At 43.2% G+C, this 23,868-nt stretch overlaps 1 protein-coding gene across 3 annotated transcripts in view; it reads right to left on the minus strand.

The window, feature by feature from the left end:
- spir (spire type actin nucleation factor) overlaps window positions 1–17,004 on the minus strand; it is a 481,192-nt gene extending 464,188 nt beyond the window's left edge. For all 3 annotated transcript variants that reach the window (XM_070093645.1, XM_070093647.1, XM_070093646.1), the window contains exon 1: window positions 16,723–17,004. In XM_070093645.1, coding sequence (XP_069949746.1) covers window positions 16,723–16,978 — 256 coding nt within the window. In that variant the 5' untranslated portion in view covers window positions 16,979–17,004. The remainder of the gene's footprint in view (window positions 1–16,722) is intronic.
- Between the last annotated feature and the right edge of the window lie 6,864 nt (window positions 17,005–23,868).

Below are 23,868 nucleotides of genomic sequence, written 5' to 3' on the forward strand. Positions count from 1 at the left end.
CCAGTACAAGGCTAACATCTACACTACCAGTACAAGGCTAACATATGTACTCTATGCTCAAAAATAACATTCAGTACTTGCGCCACATACACAAGGAAAACTTGATAAATGACTTAAAAAATAATATTGAATATCCGTATACCTAGAGGCTTACATGAGCGTTTTCACTCAACCCACAAAGTGAACATTTCGGTCCATCCTGGACCATTATTAAGTCATAACTTGATCCTGGTCCAGGATGGACCAACACGTCGTCTAATTTCACCTCCAATTTGTGGTTTTGTTGTGAATTGTCTTAGCCTCAGTAATGTGATGATCAATGTGTGTGTGTACAGGCAGCAGTGGCCACGGGTGGTTAACACACCCTAGATGGTTCGTAATTACACAATTGGCGAGCAATTGTTTAACTGCAATGATGCCCGTCTAGCAAGACCACTAAATCTTAATACTAATGGTGTTAGAGAAAAAGCATAGGAGTTAAAGTCTACGAATATATCAATGTCTCTACCAGACCACTGAACGAATACTGACATACTTCAGTAACTAGGCCTACTATAGGCCACTCTTACAAACCTCCAGACAGCATACACTAATTCACTGTTTTTTTTTTTTTTTACGAATTAGCTCTGTTAATAGATTGTGTTGTCTACCACAGGGCACTCACAGTTCATTTCCGACATATACACCACATTAACACACCTCCTAACTGGAGGTCCTTTTAATTAATACAAGCTAACCTACGACCTTCCCGCGGGGGATGGATTGGGGGGAAGCGATGATCACCAGTGCCATCAATATATTCAATCGGCACTCTGGTGTCACCAACTGCCACACCCCAACGGCTCACTCAGGGCCAAGCAGAAGCAAGCGCCGCTACACAAATACAGGAACAGTCACAGCAACCCTGTATAAGTACATCCACATACCTTTGACGTTTTTCGAGAGTTTTGCTACTCCTGCAGCCTGGCTAGGAGCCACGCTTGGTCTGATTACCCAGGCTGTTGCTTCCGAGGGCCCGCTGGCCCACATACCCATCACAGTCTGGTTGATCTGCCACTTGGTGGAGGTACTTGATCAGTATCGTCTTGAAGACTACACTCGTTCCATCAGTGTAATGACAGACATTAGTACAACACTAGAATATTTTATTAGGAAAAGTTTCGCTCACTGGCAGTGTGGTCAATCCAATGTTTCGCCCACTGGGACCTTCATTATGCCAATGAATTAACGAAGTTCCCAAGAGTGAAAAGAGCCCAATACAATGTTCCAGTGCGCATATATTACTATATGTGAACGCTAAGCCCGTATGGGTCATACTAGGCAAGAACTGTGGGGAAGGCTCGAACCTACATCTACAAATAGCGAGTGAGACGCGTTATATGCCAAAAAAAATCATTAAAACACTAAATAATGAAAAGAAAAAAAACTGGGCAACAGACAAAAAAAAAATAAGGGAAGAAACTAGAAAAACAAGACTATCATAAAAATCTACATAAACAGATGAGGCAACTGTACAAAAAAAAAAAAAGCCTAACTGAAATCAACTGGGGATGCATATTTTAAGCGAGGCAGCATTAGCAAGAAAGCATTTAGTTCGAGGGACACAGTGTGAAATAAGATGCACAAATTATAATATAAAACACAACGTATATTTTTTCTGGTTTAAAATGAGAGAGAGAGAGAGAGAGAGAGAGAGAGAGAGAGAGAGAGAGAGAGAGAGAGAGAGAGAGAGAGAGAGAGAGAGAGAGAGAGAGAGAGAGAGAGCGAGAGAGAGAGAGAGAGAGAGAGAGAGAGAGAGAGAGAGAGAGAGAGAGAGAGAGAGAGAGAGAGAGAGAGAGAGAGAGAGAGAGAGAGAGACTGGACACTCCAAATTGTCATGCATACAACCCAGAGAGCTAACAAGAGGCTTAGTACTAGAATGTCTTAAGGAATACTAGTATAAGAGAAGCAGTTAAAGGGTGAAGTGTGCCACAGGGTGAGTATAGATAAGGGAGTACCGCAGGGATTGGTACTAGGTCCCACAGTGTTCCTACTAATGTATCGGTAAAAGATTGTATCAGGTACTGACAAGGATGTAAACAAGACAGGTGCAGTACTAGGCTACTTACTGAGACGTTTCTCTCAGGGGACTGTATCAGACCATTGAATTATTAAAGCTCCCTGAGTAAAAATTATCTCCATAAAAATCCCACTACACGTGTCTTTTTTGTTTTACATCCTGATGTATCAAATACTAATCATCTGCTGACATGAAAGTATAACCCTGCTGTCATACGAGTGTGAAATGGAAGATTGTCAAAAGTGTTGCACTCTGACACGTTGCTGGTCTCTCTCTCTTTCACGAACATATAAGATGATAGGTAAATCTTACAACTTCCACTTACATCCAATAAACACACTAATCTCAGTTACTTTCCCACAGGTATTCTGTAAAAATTTCCTATCCAAATCAAGAGTCCTGGTCTGAGACCAGGTCGCGTAGGCGATGTTCCCTATTATTATAATCAAAGAAAGCGCTAAACCGACAAGGAGTTCCCTAACTAATAACAGACAAACCACCACACGGGAAAATGGATGGAACACACGGAATCGGTCAAGGGGAAAGAGAAAACGAAGCTTCAGACGCGACCATTATTCCAAAGCAGTGCCCTGAGGCTCACGCAACAGCTTCGAAAGCACACGCTAGGCTCACAAACAGCACAATTACTTCCAGCAACCTTGAGAAGGAATCGTTTAACACACTTTACCACCATCTTCGAGTATGTAGCAATAGTGTTTACCGAAGCTGAAGTGTTTCTACCACCAGTAATCAACATTACTGCTTATTTCACAGAATATGTAAACTCTAATTTCAGCGGTGCGGCTACACAAAAAAAAAGGTAAAAAAAAAAAAAAAGGTAAAAAAAAAAGGACACAAAGTACAGGACAAATCACTTACAGACTGCTTCTGTGAGAGTAGAACTGTATCAAGCTTGTTTCATAAAGCTACGAGCGAGCGAAACGTTGTTAAAAAAACCTACTTTGCATATAGTTCATTTTTTTTGTAAAGTAAAAGGACACAAGTGCAACTAAGCCGTTTATCAAGCCGTTACGGCTTGATAAAGCTCCTGGAGAGCGAAACGTTGCCACAATAAAATGTCACATTAGTTGCACTTGTGTCCTTTTACTTTACATATTGTCGGTAATTCTACCAACTTTTTTTTTTTTTGCCAGTATTTCGAATTCAGGTATTCAATGAATGAGAAGAACAATAATGCAACAGGTCTACTGGCCTAGTTTAGGCAGGGAATTAGACAAATGCTGAACACCCGGGTATGTTTATCTGAAGACGTTTCACCAATCTGTGGCTTTATCAATTCATTATAGAGGTATTTTGAAAATATTGAAACTTAAAACAGTAGAACATTAGGCAATCAGTCCCTCACGCTGAAATTTAGTGTTCATTACCTGAGTCTTGATTTAGCAAGACCAAGGTGAGAGCACCGGATTCCAGGCTGACTGATTAGCTCATCTTTCACTGTCTTGTGTGTACAAGTCTGCCAAGCTGAGGGACTGATTACTGCGTCGTTTACTGTCTCCAGTTTCCACATCTTTAAAATACCTCTGCATTAAATTGATGACGTCGCTGGTTGGCGAAACGTCCTCAGTTATGTTCACGCAGGTGTTGTGCATGTGTCTAATTCATCATGTTGTCGGTATTGTGTATCATTATTGTAATGATACATATCAGGCAGGTCCTTGTCAAAAAATAACAAACCACCTAATTGAAACATGAGCCCAACCCATTATCAAGGCTACACAAGGGCTGAGCCTTGATAACCCTACTAAGTTATCCATGTTGAGCAAGTTCCATTAAAGTCCATCCCTTTCCGTGTGTCTAATCTACTTTTAAGCTTCTAAGACCTTAACTGGCAGATTGTTCCACTCATCGACGACTCTACTGCCGAATCAGTACGTTCCTACATCCTTTCTAAATCTAAACTTTTCAAACTTGAATACATTATTTCTAGTTCTGTCTTGGTTGGATATCTTCAGTAATCTATTTATAACTCCGTTATTTATGCCTACCTTCCACCTGTGCACTTCAATCATGTCTCCGATCATTGTGTGTTTCGGTACAAGAGACTGAAGCTTCGGGACAATCCTCGTCAGAAAAATTCCCTAAACAGTGGGTTGTTATCCTTTGTATGTTCTCCAATGCATTTACATTATGTAGTATGGAGACCAGAACTGAGCTACATAAGCTTAGTGAGGCCTGCTAACGATGTATAAAACCGTAGCATATCATCGGGACTCCGATAGCTTATATTTACAGATAAAAATCAGAGTAATCTGTTAACAGTGTTACGCATGCTCAGGCGATGCTGTCTTTGACTTCGCATTACGCAACTCCCAGATCCTCTTCACATCCTATAGTCAAGTAGGTGACTGTGTTTCCTCTTGTGGGTTATTCTACCTCGGTGGCAGACGGCAGGTGTGTTAAAAAGAAGGAATTTGAAAACAAGTTATAAACGGAGCATTAATACAATACCTGTCATTTACCTGTGTCATGTTTGGAGAATTTTCCTACTACAGCGGCCTGGCGCCTCTGCTGATTGGGTAATCAACCAGGCTGTTACTGTTGGCGGCGTGCCGGCCCACATACCCATTTCACAGGTAGCTTTAAGAACAGGTTCGACGTGTAGGTCAATAAGACATAATGTGCGGTTTGTTACATTCTATTGAGAAGGCGTTTCGGCCACCACCAGGGACGTCATCCATTCATTCATGTCATACACAACATACTGTCTTATTAACATACCTCACATTGCTTTAGTTTAATACAATCCCAAAATACGCAGAACGTTTCGAAATACGTGAAAGTAAATACAATCTCGAAATACACAGAACTCTGGCAGACAGGCGTCATACAAGAGGACAGAAGAACAGGCAAACAAAGTTATCTCTGAAACATTAACTAAGGTCAAGTGATGGACATCAAGTGATGGTCACCAAGTGATGGTCACCAAGTGATGGTCACCAAGTGATGGTCACCAAGTGATGGTCACCAAGTGATGGTCACCAAGTGATGGTCACCAAGTGATGGTCACCAAGTGATGGTCACCAAGTGATGGTCACCAAGTGATGGTCACCAAGTGATGGTCACCAAGTGATGGTCACCAAGTGATGGTCACCAAGTGATGGTCACCAAGTGATGGTCACCAAGTGATGGTCACGGCCACACACACATACTGCAAGATTCAGCAATATAATAAAACCAAATAATTAAATAAAGACGAAGGCAACTTTTCTTCAATAAAATAGCAGGTCTAATAAGACCAACCAGAAGGATGCTCAATAAAGCTGACCCGGGAATATGAAAAAATAAGTAAAATGAGCAAATAAAATGCATAAATAAAATTTAAAATTCTGAGCATGCACGAGGCTAACAGGGAGTTAATCTGAAGAGTGGCAAGTACACACACACAGTAGTAGCGACCAGCAAAGAAGCGTAGCCAGGAGCTATGATTCGACCCTTGCAACTACATATGTGGAAGTACACACAGTAAGAAAACACTGCTGAGGGGGACCGACAGATATCGTCTGCACTTCGACCAGGAGAGAACATGACAGGAGGGGGAGCAACAAAGCAGACAATATGAAAGTCACAGACAGATAAAAGAACCAGTGAATAGTGACAGGTGCAGAAGCTGCATCTCCAGGGAGCCACTACACTCAGCCCCACCAGGTGGAACCTCTGGCTCAGGGAAAACACTAAATTCACACACACACAGTCTCTCAAACCCCAACCTCCACCTCACTCAAACACAATAACAAAAAACAATCCATACTCAACTCCCATCCTCCCTCACCCACACCCCTCCAAACCCCAACCACTACAGGCTTTTTTCTACAAGTCCCCACTTCCCTTATTCCCCATCCACCCTCACAGTCCCCCCCTTCCAGTGCAAGATTCCCCCCACAACCAGCCCTTATCCTCACCCCAACCTCCATCCACTCCTCCCTGACATATGGACAAGAACCAGAACAGCGCCACAAAACATAAACATAGTAACAGATAGTAAATTGAAAGTGATATACTAGTGCAAATGGGATAACAAATACGAGTGAAGAATGGAAAGAGTGAATATTGAAGGCAACCCCAGAAATTGTAGCAATAAGAGACTAAGCTCACAGAGGTGATTACAGATGTGGTTTTCCCAGGATATCAAACAATGAGAAAGGACAAAGCAAGTGGAAGAGCAGCACACCTGATCAGGAACCTGTGGATTTTTTAGACAAACGGAATGGAGAGGGGGTCGAATGAATACATAACAGGGATATTCAGAACTATGGACCCAAGGTGATAATAGCAGTGATGTACAACGCACCACTCAACAGCAGACCAAGACAGGAATATGAGGACAATTTCAGGGCAATGTCGATTACATTAGCAGAGGTAGCGTGAAGAACCCACGTGGGGAGTGCAAAACTACTGATGATGGGAAACTTCAACCACAGGGAAATACTGCCTACATGGAGAAGTACAAACATGGAGAGCTTAGCTGTTAGAGGTGAAGGAAAACGTCACGTGTTAACACGTCGGTGACACAACTAAAGTATGTAAAATTGAAAGAGGAGGTAACGAACCAGCGAGGCCCCTTGGTGCTAGTGATCATGCAGTGCTAAGGTTCGATTACCTGTGGCCGTGAACGTGGTAAGGAACAGAGTATTAAGGAGGGGACAAACTAAATTTCAAAAGAGGAGATTGATGGTATGAGGCAATTCCTAAGCAGTGTGTCATGGGAAACGGACCTAGAGGGAAAGACAGAAATGAAATGGAGTATGTTGGTGGAAAATGCCAATAATCAGAGGAGAAATTTGTACCCAGAAGCGGAAGAGGCAAAAGCAAGAACAGAACGAGCACATAATTCACCCAAAGGTGCAGGAAACAAAAGCTAAAATGCAAGAGCATGGAAGACATAGGAAGCAAAGAATGCCAGAGAACAGGGAAGGAAGAGTCAGAAATGAACATGCGTGGTTAAGAGAGGCCAAACAGTAATTTGAGTGAGAGCATCAAAAGCCAAATCTGAGCCGAAGCTGATGTACAGCCACATCAGACCGAAGACAACTGTAAGGGACAAGGTAATGAAGCTAAAGAAGGGAGGGGGGGGAGGTGAACTCACTAGGAATGACCAGGAACTCTGTGAGGAGCTAAACAAAAGATTCAGGGAGGTATTTTTGGAGGAATCAGAAGCTTTGAAAATCGGAGAAGGGCAAAGACGTACAGAAACAGTGTACAGGCTCGGGGGACAAAGGCTGCAAAACCTCCCTGAAAAAGGACCTCGCTAGAGGCACACAAACTGAATAACTACTGCAGTAACAGCGAGACTAGCAAATTTAAGGACAGCTTTCAGAAACGTCATCAAGGAGGAATTTACGACCTTAAACACAGCATATGTAAGGCCCATGTTAGAGTATGGAGCGCCAGTATGAAACCCACATCTGGTTAAGCATATAAAGAACCTGGAGAAAGTGCAAAGGTTTGCAACGAAATTAGTTCCAGAGCTGAGAGGTATGACCTATGAGAAGAGCTAGAGGAGCTAAACCTAACGACACTAGAGGACAGTTGGAATAGAAGTGACATAATTACAACGTATAAGTTCTGTCAAGCACCTTAACTACTGGGAACGCTTGGAAGCACTTGACTTGTACTCGTTGGAACGCAGGAGGGAGAGATATATCATAATCTACACTTGGAAAATCTTGGAAGGAATGGTCCCAAATCTGCACACAGAAATCACTCCCTACGAAAGTAAAAGACTGGGCAGGCGATGCAAAATGCCGCCAATAAAAAGTAGGGGCGCCATTGGTACACTAAGAGAAAACACCATAAGTGTCCGGGGCCCAAGACTGTTCAACAGCCTCCCATCAAGCATTAGGGGAATTGCCAATAAACCCCTGGCTGCCTTCAAGAGAGAGCTGGACAGATACCTAAAGTCAGTGCCGGATCAGCCGGGCTGTGGCTCGTACGTCGGACTACGTGCGGCCAGCAGTAACAGCCTAGTTGATCAGGCCCTGATCCATCGGGAGGCCTGGTCATGGACCGGGCCGCGGGGGCGTTGATCCCCGGAATAACCTCCAGGTAACCTCCAGGTAACGTACAAAACACTCAAAGGAACTGACAAATTTGTAGATGAATGGTTCAGAGAACCGACATGTTGATAAATTAGACACATATGCAACTCTTGGGTATCTTTATTGAGGAAACGTTTCGCCACACAGTGGCTTCATCAGTCCATATGAAGGAGAAACTTGAAGAACAGGAGGAGAATGAGGTAATCAGTCCCTCAACCTTGAGTCGATGTGTTCAGTCCATCAATCTTGAATAGAATACGGCATATCAGCGGAGAAGCAGCTTATAAACCGTATGGCAGGAGAGGTGCAGCAGTCATAGGTCGTGTCACATTTGTTCAATGTGGAAGTAGGTCGTGCCCAAGAATTAGGCAAGCGAAGAATTCCTAAGTATTAAGATCCCAAGAAGTTGCAGTGTCTGACAGATTTGTAGATGAATGGTTAATACTTAGGAATTCTTCGCTTGCCTAATTCTTGGGCACAACCTACTTCCACATTGAACAAATGTGACACGACCTATGACTGCTGCACCTCTCCTGCCATACGGTTTATAAACTGACAAGATGGACAAGGAGCCTGAGAGAAGGGTTTCAGATGCACGAGGTCACAGCACAGAATAACACAGACGAGTCACACAGATGTTAGGAAATACTTCTTTAGCCTTAGAGTGGTCAGGAAGCAGAACGACCTAAATAGCAAAGTGATGGAGACAATTCATACATAGCTCTAAGAACAGGTATAATAACATAAGAAAGAACACTGCAGCAGGCCTACTGGCCCATGCGAGGCAGGTCCAAGTCTCCTACCGGCTTAAGCCAATGACCCAACCTAGTCAGGTCAGGTCACATTCACTTAAGGAAGAAGCACGGCATCGAACCTAGTAACAGGCTAGTCAGGTCCACCTCACACCCACTCATGTGTTTATCTAACCTATTTTTAAAACTACACAACGTTTTAGCTTCTATGACGGTACTCAGGAGTTTGTTCCACTCATCCACAACTCTTACCAACCAGTGCTTTCCTATATCCTTCCTAAATCTGAATTTTTCCAACTTAAAACCATTGCTGTAAGTCCTGTCTTGGCTAGATATTTTTAGCATGTTATTTACATCCCCCTTTATTTATTCCGGTTTTCCATTTATACACCTTAAATCCTATCCCCTCTAATTCTACGTCTTTATGATACATGGGATCAGCTTTGTCATTTTCCTTTGTACGTTTCCCAGTGCATTTATATCCATTTTGTGATACGGTGACCAAAACTGTGCAGCATAATCCAAATGAGGCCTCACCAAGGATATATAAAGTTGAAGAACAACCTGAGGACTGTAATAAAGTTGGTAGAATTACCGACAATATGTAAAGTAAAAGGACACAAGTGCAACTAATGTGACATTTTATTGTGGCAACGTTTCGCTCTCCAGGAGCTTTATCAAGCCATTACAAACAATACATGGACACAGAGGGTATATATAGGCTCAGAGTGAGGTGCGATACTAGCTAACACCAGAGTCGCCATCGCTTCTAGCACTACAATAAAGGATCTAACCAGAACAAAATCAAAGCACCACGAACCAGTCAACGCAGGAGTTTACACTATACCCTGTGGACAATAAAATGGTATAAAATACCGACAGGTTGTTAGGTAAGACACATATGTTAAGTAAGAATGAAACAATATTGTTTCATTCTATGGAACAATGCTCTTCTCCAGACTGAGGGACCGACCACCTCAAAACTTTAAGGGTGATGGACTGATTACATCGTATTCAAGTATCTTCTGCTTCTATCAACTTTTCTGTACTCGACTGAAGAAGCCTACTGTGTAGGCGAAACGTTTCGAAATAAAGATACCTAACTGTTGCATATGTGTCTTACCTAACAACCTGTCGGTATTTTATACCATTTTAATGTTCAAGACACATATGCAACAGTTAGGTATCTTTATTTCGAAACGTTTCGCCTACACAGTAGGCTTCTTCAGTCGAGTACAGAGAAGTTGATAGAAGCAGAAGAGACTTGAAGACGATGTAATCAGTCCATCACCCTTAAAGGTTTGAGGTGGTCAGTCCCTCAGTCTGGAGAAGAGTATTGTTCCATTGTCTGAAACAATATGGAGTTGAAGTGATATGATGGAGCCTTATATAGCGCCAGGAGGTGAGACGTAGGTCACTAGTAGAAGTAAGAACGTAGACGTTGAGAGGTCAGGGTGATGGACTGATTACATCGTCTTCAAGTCTCTTCTGCTTCTATCAACTTCTCTGTACTCGACTGAAGAAGCCTACTGTGTAGGCGAAACGTTTCGAAATAAAGATACCTAACTGTTGCATATGTGTCTTACCTAACAACCTGTCGGTATTTTATACCATTTTATTGTTCACTCTGTCAGACACTGCAACACAAGGGGTATCTTGGTACAGACTTTTAAATCAACTTCGACAACCTCTACTTGTGAGAATGGCTGGATTTTAGAAGGACCTGACCTCTCAACGTCTACGTTCTTACTTCTACTAGTGACCTACGTCTCACCTCCTGGCGCTATATAAGGCTCCATCATATCACTTCAACTCCATATTGTTTCAGACAATGGAACAATACTCTTCTCCAGACTGAGGGACTGACCACCTCAAAACTTTAAGGGTGATGGACTGATTACATCGTCTTCAAGTCTCTTCTGCTTCTATCAACTTCTCTGTGCTCGACTGAAGAAGCCTACCGTGTAGGCGAAACGTTTCGAAATAAAGATACCTAACTGTTGAACATCAAAATGGTATACAATACCGACAGGTGAGAAGTGTTGGATCTGAGAGGGACATGACCTCTCAGTGGCCTCTCACTACTACTGTTAGGTAAGACACATATGCAACAGTTAGGTATCTTTATTTCGAAACGTTTCGCCTACACAGTAGGCTTCTTCAGTCGAGTACAGAAAAGTTGATAGAAGCAGAAGATACTTAAGACGATGTAATCAGTCCATCACCCTTAAAGTTTTGAGGTGGTCAGTCCCTCAGTCTGGAGAAGAGCATTGTTCCGTTGTCTGAAACAATATGAAGTTGAAGTGACAGAATGGGGCCTTATATAGTGCCAGGAGGTGAGACGTAGGTTGCTTTGGGAGGGCAGGTCCCTCTCAAACCCAGCCGTTCTCACAAGTAGAGGTTGTCGAAGTTGATGGTCTGTACCAAGATACCCTTGTGTTGCAGTGTCTGACAGAATGAACATTGAAATGGTATAAAATACCGACAGATTGTTAGGTAAGACACATATGCAACAGTTAGGTATCTTTATTTCGAAACGTTTCGCCTACACAGTAGGCTTCTTCAGTCGAGTACAGAAAAGTTGATAGAAGCAGAAGATACTTGAAGACGATGTAATCAGTCCATCACCCTTAAAGTTTAAACTTTAAGGGTGATGGACAATCTGTCGGTATTTTATACCATTTCAATGTTCACTCTCACTACTACTACTACTACTACTACTACTACTACTACCCTGCACCTCTCCTTCCGACAGTATTTAAGTCTCCGCACTGTCGCTTGATCTTCAGATAGTTCCTGACTATGGAACTGAACTTCTCCAGGCCGAGGGACTGACAACCTCAAATTCTACGACTTTAAGGGTGATGGACTGATTACATCGTCTTCACATCTCTACTGTTCCTGCCTACTTTCTGTATTCGACTGAAGAAGCCTACTGTGTAGGCGAAACGTTTCGGAATAAAGTTGTCTAACTGTTGCATATGTGTCTTACCTAACATACCTAACTGTTGCATGTGTCTTACCTAACATACCCTGTGGAGGCTGTGACAAGATTTTCGTAGGTGAAACAGCAAGAAACCTCGACACCCGCCTCAATGAACACATTTACGCATGTAGGAACGACAACCTGAACAACGCTTGTGTACAACACCGAAATTCCACCAGTCATCTCATGAAATTCAGGGACGCCCAATTAGTGATCAAAGAAACTAATTTCCGCAGACGCAAGTGCCTAGAATCAGCACTGATCGCTGTTTCGAATACAATTAAACAAAACAACGGCAGCTTCACCATCTCTGAAGTCTTAGCAAGAATCCTCCTGAAAACAGTAAACCCTGCCATCACATAGTCTCTCCTGTTATACTACACAAAGCACATTACAGAGAGTGAACACTGAAACAACCTGCCTCTATCCAGTCTATATTTGTCCAACCTATTTTTATGTTACCCAAGTAATAGCTTTTATATCCTTTTACTCGTGTACGAATTAATTGCTCTACCATTTTGTATTACTACTACTACAACTTTTGTCACTACTACTACTACCACTAGTATCGCACCTCACTCTGAGCCTATATATACCCTGTGTGTCCATGTATTGTTTGTAATGGCTTGATAAAGCTCCTGGAGAGCGAAACGTTGCCACAATAAAATGTCACATTAGTTGAACCTGAGGACTCCTATTATTTATGAGACAGTGCTACCACTGGTGCCTGGAAGATGGGACAGGAAGTAAATGGGAGGGGGGGGGAACAGGGCGTAGGAGTGGGGAGGGAAATGATGGGAACGGGGAAATAAAAGGGGGGAAGTAGCAGACGGGGAGAGGAGGAATAAAAGGAGAAAGATGGGAGGGGTAGGAGAAGGTCAAGGGAGATGTGGGGCAGGTAGGGGTTGGGAGAGGTTGAAGAAAATTGTGGGATGAACGAGGTGGGTGAGGGAGAGGTTGGGTAGTGAGGTGAGATTGCAGGAGAGAGGTGTGGGGCAGGAGATGGAGAAAAGTTTATAAATTAACCTTAAATGGAGTCTCTTCACAGAAGACTGGGGTGTTTTACCCAGGTACTGGAGTCTCTTACACACAGAAGTGGCGGTGTTTTAGTACACAACATGACATTCCAGCAGAACTGGAATTTTCTAAGACACTTCTCCCCGGATGCGACCCACAACAGTAGGCTAACACAAGCTCCTCTCTTCTATGTGCGGGTTATTTGTGTATTGTTCCAGTCACGGTATTGTGCCTTTTTTTTATTATTTAAGGGTTGGTTGGTTAGTGGGATTCAAAGCCTATCTACTAAACGAGGGAGTCATTAATGTTGCATGTCACCTGTTCACCACCACTCAAGAAAACTTGAATCGCTAAAATAATTAGTGTGTTCTTATATACCTGCTATAGCAGATGTAAGGAAACTAGCCCATAATGTGAAGGACCTGGGAGTGATAATGTCAGAGAATCTTACTTTCAAGGACCACAACAATGTTTCTATCACATCTGCTACGAATATGATAGGATGGATGATGGAAACCTTCAAAACTAGGGATGCCAAGGCAATGATGATTCTCTTTAAATCGCTTGTTCTCCCTATTCTGGAATACTGCTGTAAACTAACGGCCGCTTTCAAGGCAGGCGAAATGGCAGACCTGGAGAATATACAGACTTTCACTGCACGTATATGTACAATAAAGAACCTAAATTACTTGGAACGGTTTTAAGTCCCTTGACCTGTACTCCTTGAAACGCAGGCGAGAAAGATTCATAATATACACTTGGAAATTTTTTTTAGAGGGGTTAGTCCGAAATCTGCACAAGGAAATCACTCCGGCAGGCGATGCAGCATCCCCTCAATGAAAATCGGGGCGCCATGAATACGCTAAGAGACAACGCAGTAAGTGTCAGAGGTCCAAGACTGTTCTACTGCCTCCCATCATACATAAAGGGGATTACGAACAGACCCCTGGCTGTCTGCAAGAGGAAGCCGGACAGGCACTTAAAGTCAGTACCTAACTAGACGGGCTGTGGTTCGCACGTCGGTTTGCGTGTGGCCAGCAGTAACAGCCTGGTTGATCAAGCCCTGATCCACCGCGAGACCTGGCAACGAACCGGGCCGCGGGGGCGTTAACCCCAGAACACCCTTCGGGTATGAGTATACCCTCCGGGTATACTCCAGGTATGTTTCTCCCTACAAGGGTATCGAACCCAGGACTTTGCAATTGAATGGAATGCTCTCACCGGTGAGCATGGCAGCATCCCAGAGGCGCAAGATGAGTGGGGAGAGGAAAGTGAGGAGGGGGAAAGGGGTGGGGAGGGGGAAAGGGGTGGGGAGGGGAAAGGGGAGTAGGGAGGGAAAAAGGAATGGAAGAGGAACGAAATGGAGTAAGGTGTGTGTATGTGGTTTCAAGAAAGTAGATAAAGCAGTTGAGGAACGCCAACTAGTGGGTTAAAAGGATCTGCATATCATTACTGAAATGACTCCTGGGAGGAATATATTAATACTAAGGAGATCCACTGGTCAAGATAAAAAACTACTGCACATGTCGCCAGGCTAACTTATTGTATTAAACCAACTACGTTAAAAGTACGCACATTTCACTCTGTAAAGGAAAATAAACCAAAGGTCGTGTGGAAGGGGAAAAACGCAACAGTTGACGTAATGTAACTTAACCAATCCATTATGTTGTTTGCTTATCTGTTTTTTTACCAGGCTTACTTAGGATTATGTGAAGTATATCATAATAGTGGTTGGTACATCATAATAGTGGTTGGTACATCATAATAGTGGTTGGTACATCATAATAGTGGTTGGTACATCATAATAGTGGTTGGTACATCATAATAGTGGTTGGTACATCATAATAGTGGTTGGTACATTATAATAGTGGTTGTGAGAGTGCAGGTGGTCAACAACGGGTCATGTGGAGGGTGGCTACCAGGGATGACATAGCAACTTACCACTACCGGCATTTCAATTATTTTATACACCGTTGTATTTATGGGCGCCAAAGCTCTTTTGTTACGTGATATTACCAGCAAGCGAGCACGATTAACAGAGATTATCACTAACTATATGTGGAGCTAAGGCATATATCAGTACAATGAAATTATTACTAATTATAATGCTGGTCTTGGCATATATCATTACAATGACATTCCATCTGGGAAAAAAAGACTCGCCTGTGGAAAATACACAGAACCACCTACACAATGCAATACTTAAATAACAAGAATAATGAGGCTGATAACATAAGAAAAGAGGAACAGGCTTGTTGGCCCATACAGAAACATTATTACATTTATGGTGGAGAACTAAACCTGCAAAGTTCATACGTCTGGTGGGATGGGGGGAATGAGGCAAACATATTCGATGCAAATAAGGGAAGGCAGGTCCAGTTCCTTGGATCAAGAGCCCTCCCGGCATCAGGGAAACCTCCCATCACGGGACAATGACTTAATGCTGCCTCACTGAAGGTTTTTAACGTTAATACACCTAATTCGGATCGAATTAATTAGTGCAAGATATATTAATATTTTTTTCCAAACCCATATTTTAAGTTTCTACAATATACAACATTATATACAATATACAATATACAATATTACTTTCATTATTACGGACATACAGTAGTAAGATTATGAGCGTAGTTTTAAAAACAGGATAGATAGGTACACGAGTGGGTGTGAGTTGAACCTGACTAGCTTGTGCTACTAGATCTGATGCCGTGTTCCTTCCTTGAGTGAATGTGACCTGACCTGACTAGGTTGGGTCATTGGTTTAAGCCGGTAGGAGACTTGGACCTGCCTCTCATGGGCCAGTAGGCTTGCTGCACTGTTCCTTTCTTACGTTCTTAAAAATTAACACAGAATGACGCAACAAGGTCAAATAGCACAACTGATTTCCACTTTAGTTCCCAAAATCGATACCTCCCCAGCCCAGCAACTTCAATAGCAGGGAAGGTGGGTTATAATTACCTAATACAATCTCTTCCCCCCAAAATAAGATAAACATAACACTCAAGAGATTGTTAAAAACAAAACAAAAAATCCAGAGGTGAGCCACGTAAACGTGAACTACCGGACGATCTTACAACATATGTTGCTCATTATTTATGCCAAGTTTAAGGCCTACTGACTGAACTTGGATTAATATAGAATTTTAATTCACATAAACACGAACATTAACCATGTTTCAGCTCCTAAAATACGTGGCTAATATAAACTGCATATGCAGTGTGTGTTTATAAGTGAATACATCAACAATTCATTCAACATTTAACAAAAATACGACACCAAGGCGCTATTCAAATATACTGTATCTATAAAGCTACACGTAAAAAAAAAAAAGGTTGATTTTATAGCGTAAGTCAGTTAGCAAAGCAACGTTGTGTCATAACGTTAGTTTGATTCACCGGAGAAATTCCATTGAAACAAGCCGTGAGACTAGTATTTTACCAGTCTTGGGTACCTGTCAGGGTGTCCATGCAAACAATGTGGAGACTGCAGACAAGAGTCAGCACTAAAAGTGTGTTTACAACCACAGTGGAAGAAGAAATCCAGACAAAGGTCAGACAAAAAACGTTGTATCGCGTTCGGGTTACAACCACACGCGCCTGGGTTTTCACCGCACTGGACATTCCGGGAAAAAAAACCTCTTATTGTGGACTAGGAAGCGCAACTAAATATGCACAAGGGACCCACTATGGTGGATGATAAATGTGGAAGGAGGGAATGACTGGAGGAACACATGTAAGCAACTGGAGGGAGAGGGATCAATATGGTTCACTCTGGTGGCGAGGTAAAGCATAAGGGAAATATTTGAGTGGCGACAACAATGTGCCCTAGCAGGGCATACAGTAGGCCTACCTTGGTTGCCATTGGGCATGAAGGTATCCTCGTGAACATATCCATCCTTGTGCAAAATCACATGCTTTAGGCTGGTGGAAAGGGTCGCTTTGGACTTATCCTCGTCTCTAATGGCGAAAAAACACTGAATGGTCGTGTAGCACAAGGCCCAGGCCTGTTCCTCTGATATTGGTGCACTAAAAGCTAATAAGATGCATTCAAGACTTATGCATCCTCGAGGGTCGAGCGCACATCCAGTGGACGCGCGCTGCGACATCCTCCCCACACACGATCTTACACAGCACTGGCGGCCATAAGCACTCCCTTCCACCCCTGCAACTCCGTCATAGAAAACTTATACTCACCTCACATGGTAACTACTCTAACTTTACCCTTGATGCCGGTAAACGGGTAAAGGAATCTTGATCAAGGGAAATAGATCTACCCTCCTTTTTTCTTGGATCGAACCTGCTTGCCTGCAAAGTGGAATAAACAAGTCACGGGGTCTAGTCACTAGTGGTGTCCCACAAGGATCAGTTATAGGTCCATTGTTGTTCACAATTTGCATTAACGAACTTGACGAAAGAATGAGAAGTGAAATGAGTAACTTCTCCGATTAAAAGATTCTGAGGAAGATACTACTGAACTTTAGGAAGATTTTGACAAATTATTGTCATGGTTTGAAAAGTGGCAGATAAGTAAATTTATTTAGGCACAGGTGCCCTTAAATACAAGTGCAACAATTGGGCAATGAATGGTTCAGAGAACCGACACGTTGATAAATTAGACACATGTGCAACTCTTGGGTATCTTTATTCATGAAACGTTTCGCCTACACAGTAGGCTTCTTCAGTCAAATGCAAAGGGAGCAGTAGTAATGAAATAAAGATGATGCAATCAGTCCATCAACCTTGGAGAAGTATTTGAGGTGGTCAGTCCCTCAGCCTGGAGAAGATTTCAGCTCCATGGTCTGGAACGATATGAAACTGTACCATGAGAACGAAGGTGAGGTGGAAGATACCGAAGTCGCTAACAAACCATACCACGGGTGGGGCTAGAACTCGCGATCAGAGAGTCACGAAACTCTAGACCGACGCGCTAGCCACTGGGCCAGCTGGCTATAAGATTCGTCCTACTAGGTATATTTATACACCATAGGAGGTTGGCATAGGCACCACTGTGATCACAAATGCAAGTTTTTACAGACGAATCTCCCGCCAGCGTGGCCGTGACTAGCTCTAGCTCAGGTCCCCTCCTATGGTATATAAATATACCTAGTTGGACGACTCTTGTTGTAGCCAGTGGCTAGCGCGTCGGTCTGGTGGTTTATGACTCTGATCGCGAGTTCTTTCCCCACCTGTGATATGGTTTGTTTGCAATCGCGTCATTACGATTTCGTGAGTCATCGAAGACGCTGTTGGGGACGAGATCCACTAGTCAGAAGCCAGGTTCATCTGGAATCCAACCCTTTTCACTCGTAACTAGTAGATACGCGATGAAGATAAGATAAGATAAGAGATAAGATTTCGTTCGGATTTTTAACCCCGGAGGGTTAGCCACCCAGGATAACCCAAGAAAGTCAGTGCGTCATCGAGGACTGTCTAACTTATTTCCATTGGGGTCCTTAATCTTGTCCCCCAGGATGCGACCCACACCAGTCGACTAACACCCGGGTACCTATTTGCTGCTAGGTGAACAGGACAATAGGGTGTAAGGAAACGTGTCGGAATTTCCACCCGCCGGGAATCGAACCCGGGCCCTCCGTGTGTGAAGCGGGAGCTTTAGCCACCAGACCACCGGGCCACATGAAGAATGGAAGATGTCCTCTGTACCAAGATACCATTATGCTGAATCAAAAGGGTATACAGTACCGACAGGTTGGTAGGTAAGACACATAGGCAACAGTTAGACAACTTTATTCCGAAACGTTTCGCCTACACAGTAGACTTCTTCAGTCGAGTACAGAAAGTAAGCAGGAGCAGTAGAGATGTGAAGACGGTGTAATCAGTCCATCACCCTTGAAGTCGTAGATTTGAGGTTGTCAGTCCCTCAGCCTGGAGAAGAGTCCTGTTCCATAGACTGAAACAGACAAGGTGATGGACTGATTACATCATCTTCACATCTCTACTGCTCCTGCCTACTTTCTGTACTCGACTGAAGAATACTACTGTGTTGGCGAAATGTTTGGGAATAAAGTTGCCTAACTGTTGCACGTATGTCTTACCTACACACAGACACTCCAGCACAACTGTTGCACAGTATCTTAATCTTCAGCTTGTCGTTATTTTATACCATTTTCAATAACATTTAAATACAATTATCATACATAACTCCCGAAAAAGTAAATTTTCTCATTTTCATTGGGGTTCACCTGGACCTGGTCCATTTGTCCTTGACAAATGGACAAGTGTAAAATCCTAATACTTGGAAATAATAATAACTTATAATTCTAAAAGTAGGTGATGTAGAGCTTGATTATACAGAATGTGAAAAAGACTTTAGAGTCATGGTAAGCCGAAATCTAAGGCCCAGGCAACAGTGCCTAACTAAATAATTCAATAAAGATACCCAAGAGTTGCACATGTGTCTAATTTATCAACGTGTCGGTTATCTGAACCATTTATCTACAAAGTGCCTAACTAGGTTAGGGCATTGACTTAAGCCGGTAGGAGACTTGGACCTGCCTTACATGGGCCAGTAGGCCTGCTGTAGTGTTCCTTCTATCTTGTATTCTTCAATAAGGCTAACAGATCACTTGGGTTAATACCAGGAAGTATAAGAAACGTGAGTCCAAAAATTATTTTGCATCTCTACATATCTGCACACAGAAATCACTCCCTATGAAAGTAAAAGACTGGGCAGGCGATGCAAAATACCCCCAATTAAAAGTAGGGGCGCTATTGGTACACTAAGAGAAAACACCTTAAGTGTCCGGGGCCCAAGACTGTTCAACAGCCTCTCACCAAGAAAAAGGGGGGATTACCAATAAATCCCTGGCTGCCTTCAAGAGAGAGCTGGACAGATACCTAAAGTCAGTGCCGGATCAGCCAGGCTGTGGTTAGTACGTTGGACTGCGTGCGGCCAGCAGTAACAGTCTGGTTGATCAGGCCCTGACCCACCGGGAGGCCTGGTCGTGGACCGGGCCGCGGGGGCGTTGATCCCCGGAATAACCTCCAGGTAGATTACTGGAGGGATCCTCACTTAGACTGTCAGTTATAATCTCTGTCCTGCAGAGTAACTATGGGAAATTAAATCTTCATCAGAGTACAAAACAAATTCTGGCCACAAAATAGAGCGAAACACCAACGTCAAAGACCTGGGAGTGATCATGTCGGAGGATCTCACCTTCAAGGACCATAACATTGTATCAATCGCATCTGCTAGAAAAATGACAGGATGGATAATGAGAACCTTCAAAACTAGGGAGGCCAAGCCCATGATGACACTCTTCAGGTCACTTGTTCTATCTAGGCTGGAATATTGCTGCACACTAACAGCACCTTTCAAGGCAGGTGCAATTGCCGACCTAGAAAATGTACAGAGAACTTTCACGGCGCGCATAACGGAGATAAAACACCTCAATTACTGGGAGCGCTTGAGGTTCCTAAACCTGTATTCCCTGGAACGCAGGAGGGAGAGATACGTGATTATATACACCTGGAAAATCCTAGAGGGACTAGTACCGAACTTGCACACGAAAATCACTCACTACGAAAGCAAAAGACTTGGCAGACGATGCACCATCCCCCCAATGAAAAGCAGGGGTGTCACTAGCACGTTAAGAGACCATGCAATAAGTGTCAGGGGCCCGAGACTGTTCAACTGCCTCCCAGCACACATAAGAGGGATTACCAACAGATCCCTGGCAGTCTTCAAGCTGGCACTGGACAAGCACCTAAAGTCAGTTCCTGATCAGCCGGGCTGTGGCTCGTACGTTGGTTTGCGTGCAGCCAGCAGCAACAGCCTGGTTGATCAGGCTCTGATCCACCAGGAGGCCTGGTCACAGACCGGGCCGCGGGGGCGTTGACCCCCGGAACTCTCTCCAGGTAAACTCCAGGTAATGGCTGCATTGAACAGTCTTGATAAACCTCCTGGACAGCGAAACGTTGCCACAATAAAATGTCACATTATATGCACTTGTGTCCTTTTACCTAACCTGAGGATGTCGAATCAAGAAAGTAATCGAAGTAACGGATTTAAATTTAATAAGTTTAGATTTAGAAAGGCCATAGAGAGGACCCCATCATGCAGTGTAATGACAAGCATCATCTTATTATCCAAACATTGGGACTCACGTGTTTCTTTTATATAGTGTTAAAAACAACACAGATAATAAATATTACTGAATACACAATGTTTCCATCTGTAGTATTTTGTATTACAAAATATTCGATAGAATCTACAAAAAATTCTTCAACATATATATATATATATATTATATATATATATATATATATATATATATATATATATATATATATATATATATATATATATATATATATATATATATATATATATATATATATATATATATATATATATTTAAAATATAGGGAGGTACCACCTCTACAACTGTCCTGGGGACCCTCATCCTCAGAGAAAAGAATAAACTTGCTTTAGGGAAAACTCAAGGTTCTTCCTGAAGCTGTTTGAGAATTTTCTCCTACCACCCCCTATATTTTATGTATATTTTATTTAAAGACAAAATACATTGACAAAACATTCACAAAAAATACGATAGAAAGTAAAACAACATAGGTGACTCAGCGCTACATCTCGAATACTTCGTGCAGCTCCCCGGCGGTGGGCCGCGTGCCCAGAATGCTGCAGGCATTTTCTCTCTGGATTGCAACACTGAGTCTCTGAAAGAGGAAGCTGGTCGCCCTGTGGTCCTTGGTTTCTATGATGAGCTTTTCACCCAGCTCTATTAGGAACTTTAGAGCACACTTGCCCCATGCTCCAAGGGTCTCCGACCCTATTGGGATGAAGTTATAGCAAGGGGGAAGGTCTTCATATTTGCGGATCTTCTGGGTCTCCCTGTGGCTGGCAGCTCCACCCCTTTCCACTACGGAGTATGGCAAGTAGGTGTCTGCCAATGTGGCGGCACATGTGTAGTCCCAGGCAATCTGCTTTCCATCCTTCCAAGGTAGCATAGTGGCTCCATCAGGACGCTTTTGACTTCCGTCAGACCTCTGCACTTGGGGTTCCCGTTGAGCTGGGCAACGGGCTGTGGTGAGGCTTCTCTTTATGATGTCATTGACCTCCTCATGCCTGGCATACTTCCCCTCTGCTGTGTGACACACGAGACCATGAAGTCCGAATTGATCAGCTGTCGCCCTGCCGCAAATACACCTATGTTCGGTGAGGATGGGGGCGGCTAGGCGAAGAGCAACACCAATCCGAATGGCCTGTGGGTCTAGTCGAGTGCCCAAGGAGGAATTGGGAACAGCTAACAGGAAATCTCCTGAGTGTGGTGCCTTCACTGCCAGGAGACGAGCTTTGTCCTTTCCTGAGGCATTGGAGAGCATTGTGTTGGTGATTTTTTCCATGATCGGTTTGTCCCAGTGGGACTGTTTGTGTTATTTGGGAGGAGCTGGTCTACTGGAGGAATCTGTAAGGGTGTCCCACCGAATCGCTGCTTCAGTAAACCTGGGGTCTCGAGCTCCTACCACGTCTCTCAAGCGTTCGGGAACAATCTTCTTGACTAATGCACTGGAAGCCAAGCACGAAGACAGAAAAGCAGGTAAAGCAACATGCGTTGCTTTGCGCACCCTTATACCTCCCAGTCGCACTGGGAGGGTTGCCTGATCCCATTGCTGATCCTCTAGTGACAGGTTCAGTGCCTTCTTAAGGGTTGACCTCAGGTGTGCATCATATTCGTCGAGTGTTGGGTTGTCGAAAGAGGGTGCACACCTCAGGAAGTAAGTGAGTCTTGGAATAGTAAGGCACCTTGTGAGGAGATACAGAGCATCATGGGCATCAAGATTGCTTATTCTCTCCTCCATTCTCATCAGGTCATTCAGTTTGTCCTTGAGGACTGTGTCGATGGCCTGGTGACCCAGCGGTGCTCCCAGGAGGGTACTGTTGGAAGGAGTGGTAGTAGAGACTTCTGGGAGGATTCTTCGCACAGCATTGATTATTTCCTGGTTCGCTGTGATGATTTCACACTTGGAGGGATTGAGGATGAGTCCCAAGTCTTCTCCCTGTGTTTTCACCAGTTGTAGGTCCCCTACCAGGGACTCTTCAGTACCTGCCAGAGTGCCATCATCCAGGTACCAGATGTTGAGCTCGCTGCGTAGGCTGGAAGTTAGTTCTCTTACTGCCAAGCAGAAGAGAAGCGGAGCTAGTGGGTCACCCTGCTGAACACCTTCTGATGATTGAATTTCATGTTCTCCACACAAAAGAATTGAGGGTTTGCTGTAGCCAGCTGAGATGAAGGGAAAAAGACTGGGGAAGCAATCCCGAACAGCTGGCAAGACAGCATCTCTCTTTACCATATTAAAGGCATTTCTAAAATATATATATATATATATATATATATATATATATATATATATATATATATATATATATATATATATATATATATATATATATACATATATACGTATATATATATATATATATATATATATATATATATATATATATATATATATATATATATATATATATATATATATATATATATATATATATATATATATATATATATATATATATATATATATATATATATACTATATATATTTTTATTATCACACTGGCCGATTCCCACCAAGGCAGGGTGGCCCGAAAAAGAAAAACTTTCACCATCATTCACTCCATCACTGTCTTGCCAGAAGGGTGCTTTACACTACAGTTTTTAAACTGCAACATTAACACCCCTCCTTCAGAGTGCAGGCACTGTACTTCCCATCTCCAGGACTCAAGTCCGGCCTGCCGGTTTCCCTGAACCCCTTCATAAATGTTACTTTGCTCACACTCCAACAGCACGTCAAGTATTAAAAACCATTTGTCTCCATTCACTCCTATCAAACACGCTCACGCATACCTGCTGGAAGTCCAAGCCCCTCGCACACAATACCTCCTTTACCCCCTCTCTCCAACCTTTCCTAGGCTGCCCCCTACCCCGCCTTCCTTCCACTACAGACTGATACACTC

This window comes from Cherax quadricarinatus, chromosome 43, assembly GCF_038502225.1.
Source record: "Cherax quadricarinatus isolate ZL_2023a chromosome 43, ASM3850222v1, whole genome shotgun sequence".
NCBI lineage: Eukaryota > Metazoa > Arthropoda > Malacostraca > Decapoda > Parastacidae > Cherax > Cherax quadricarinatus.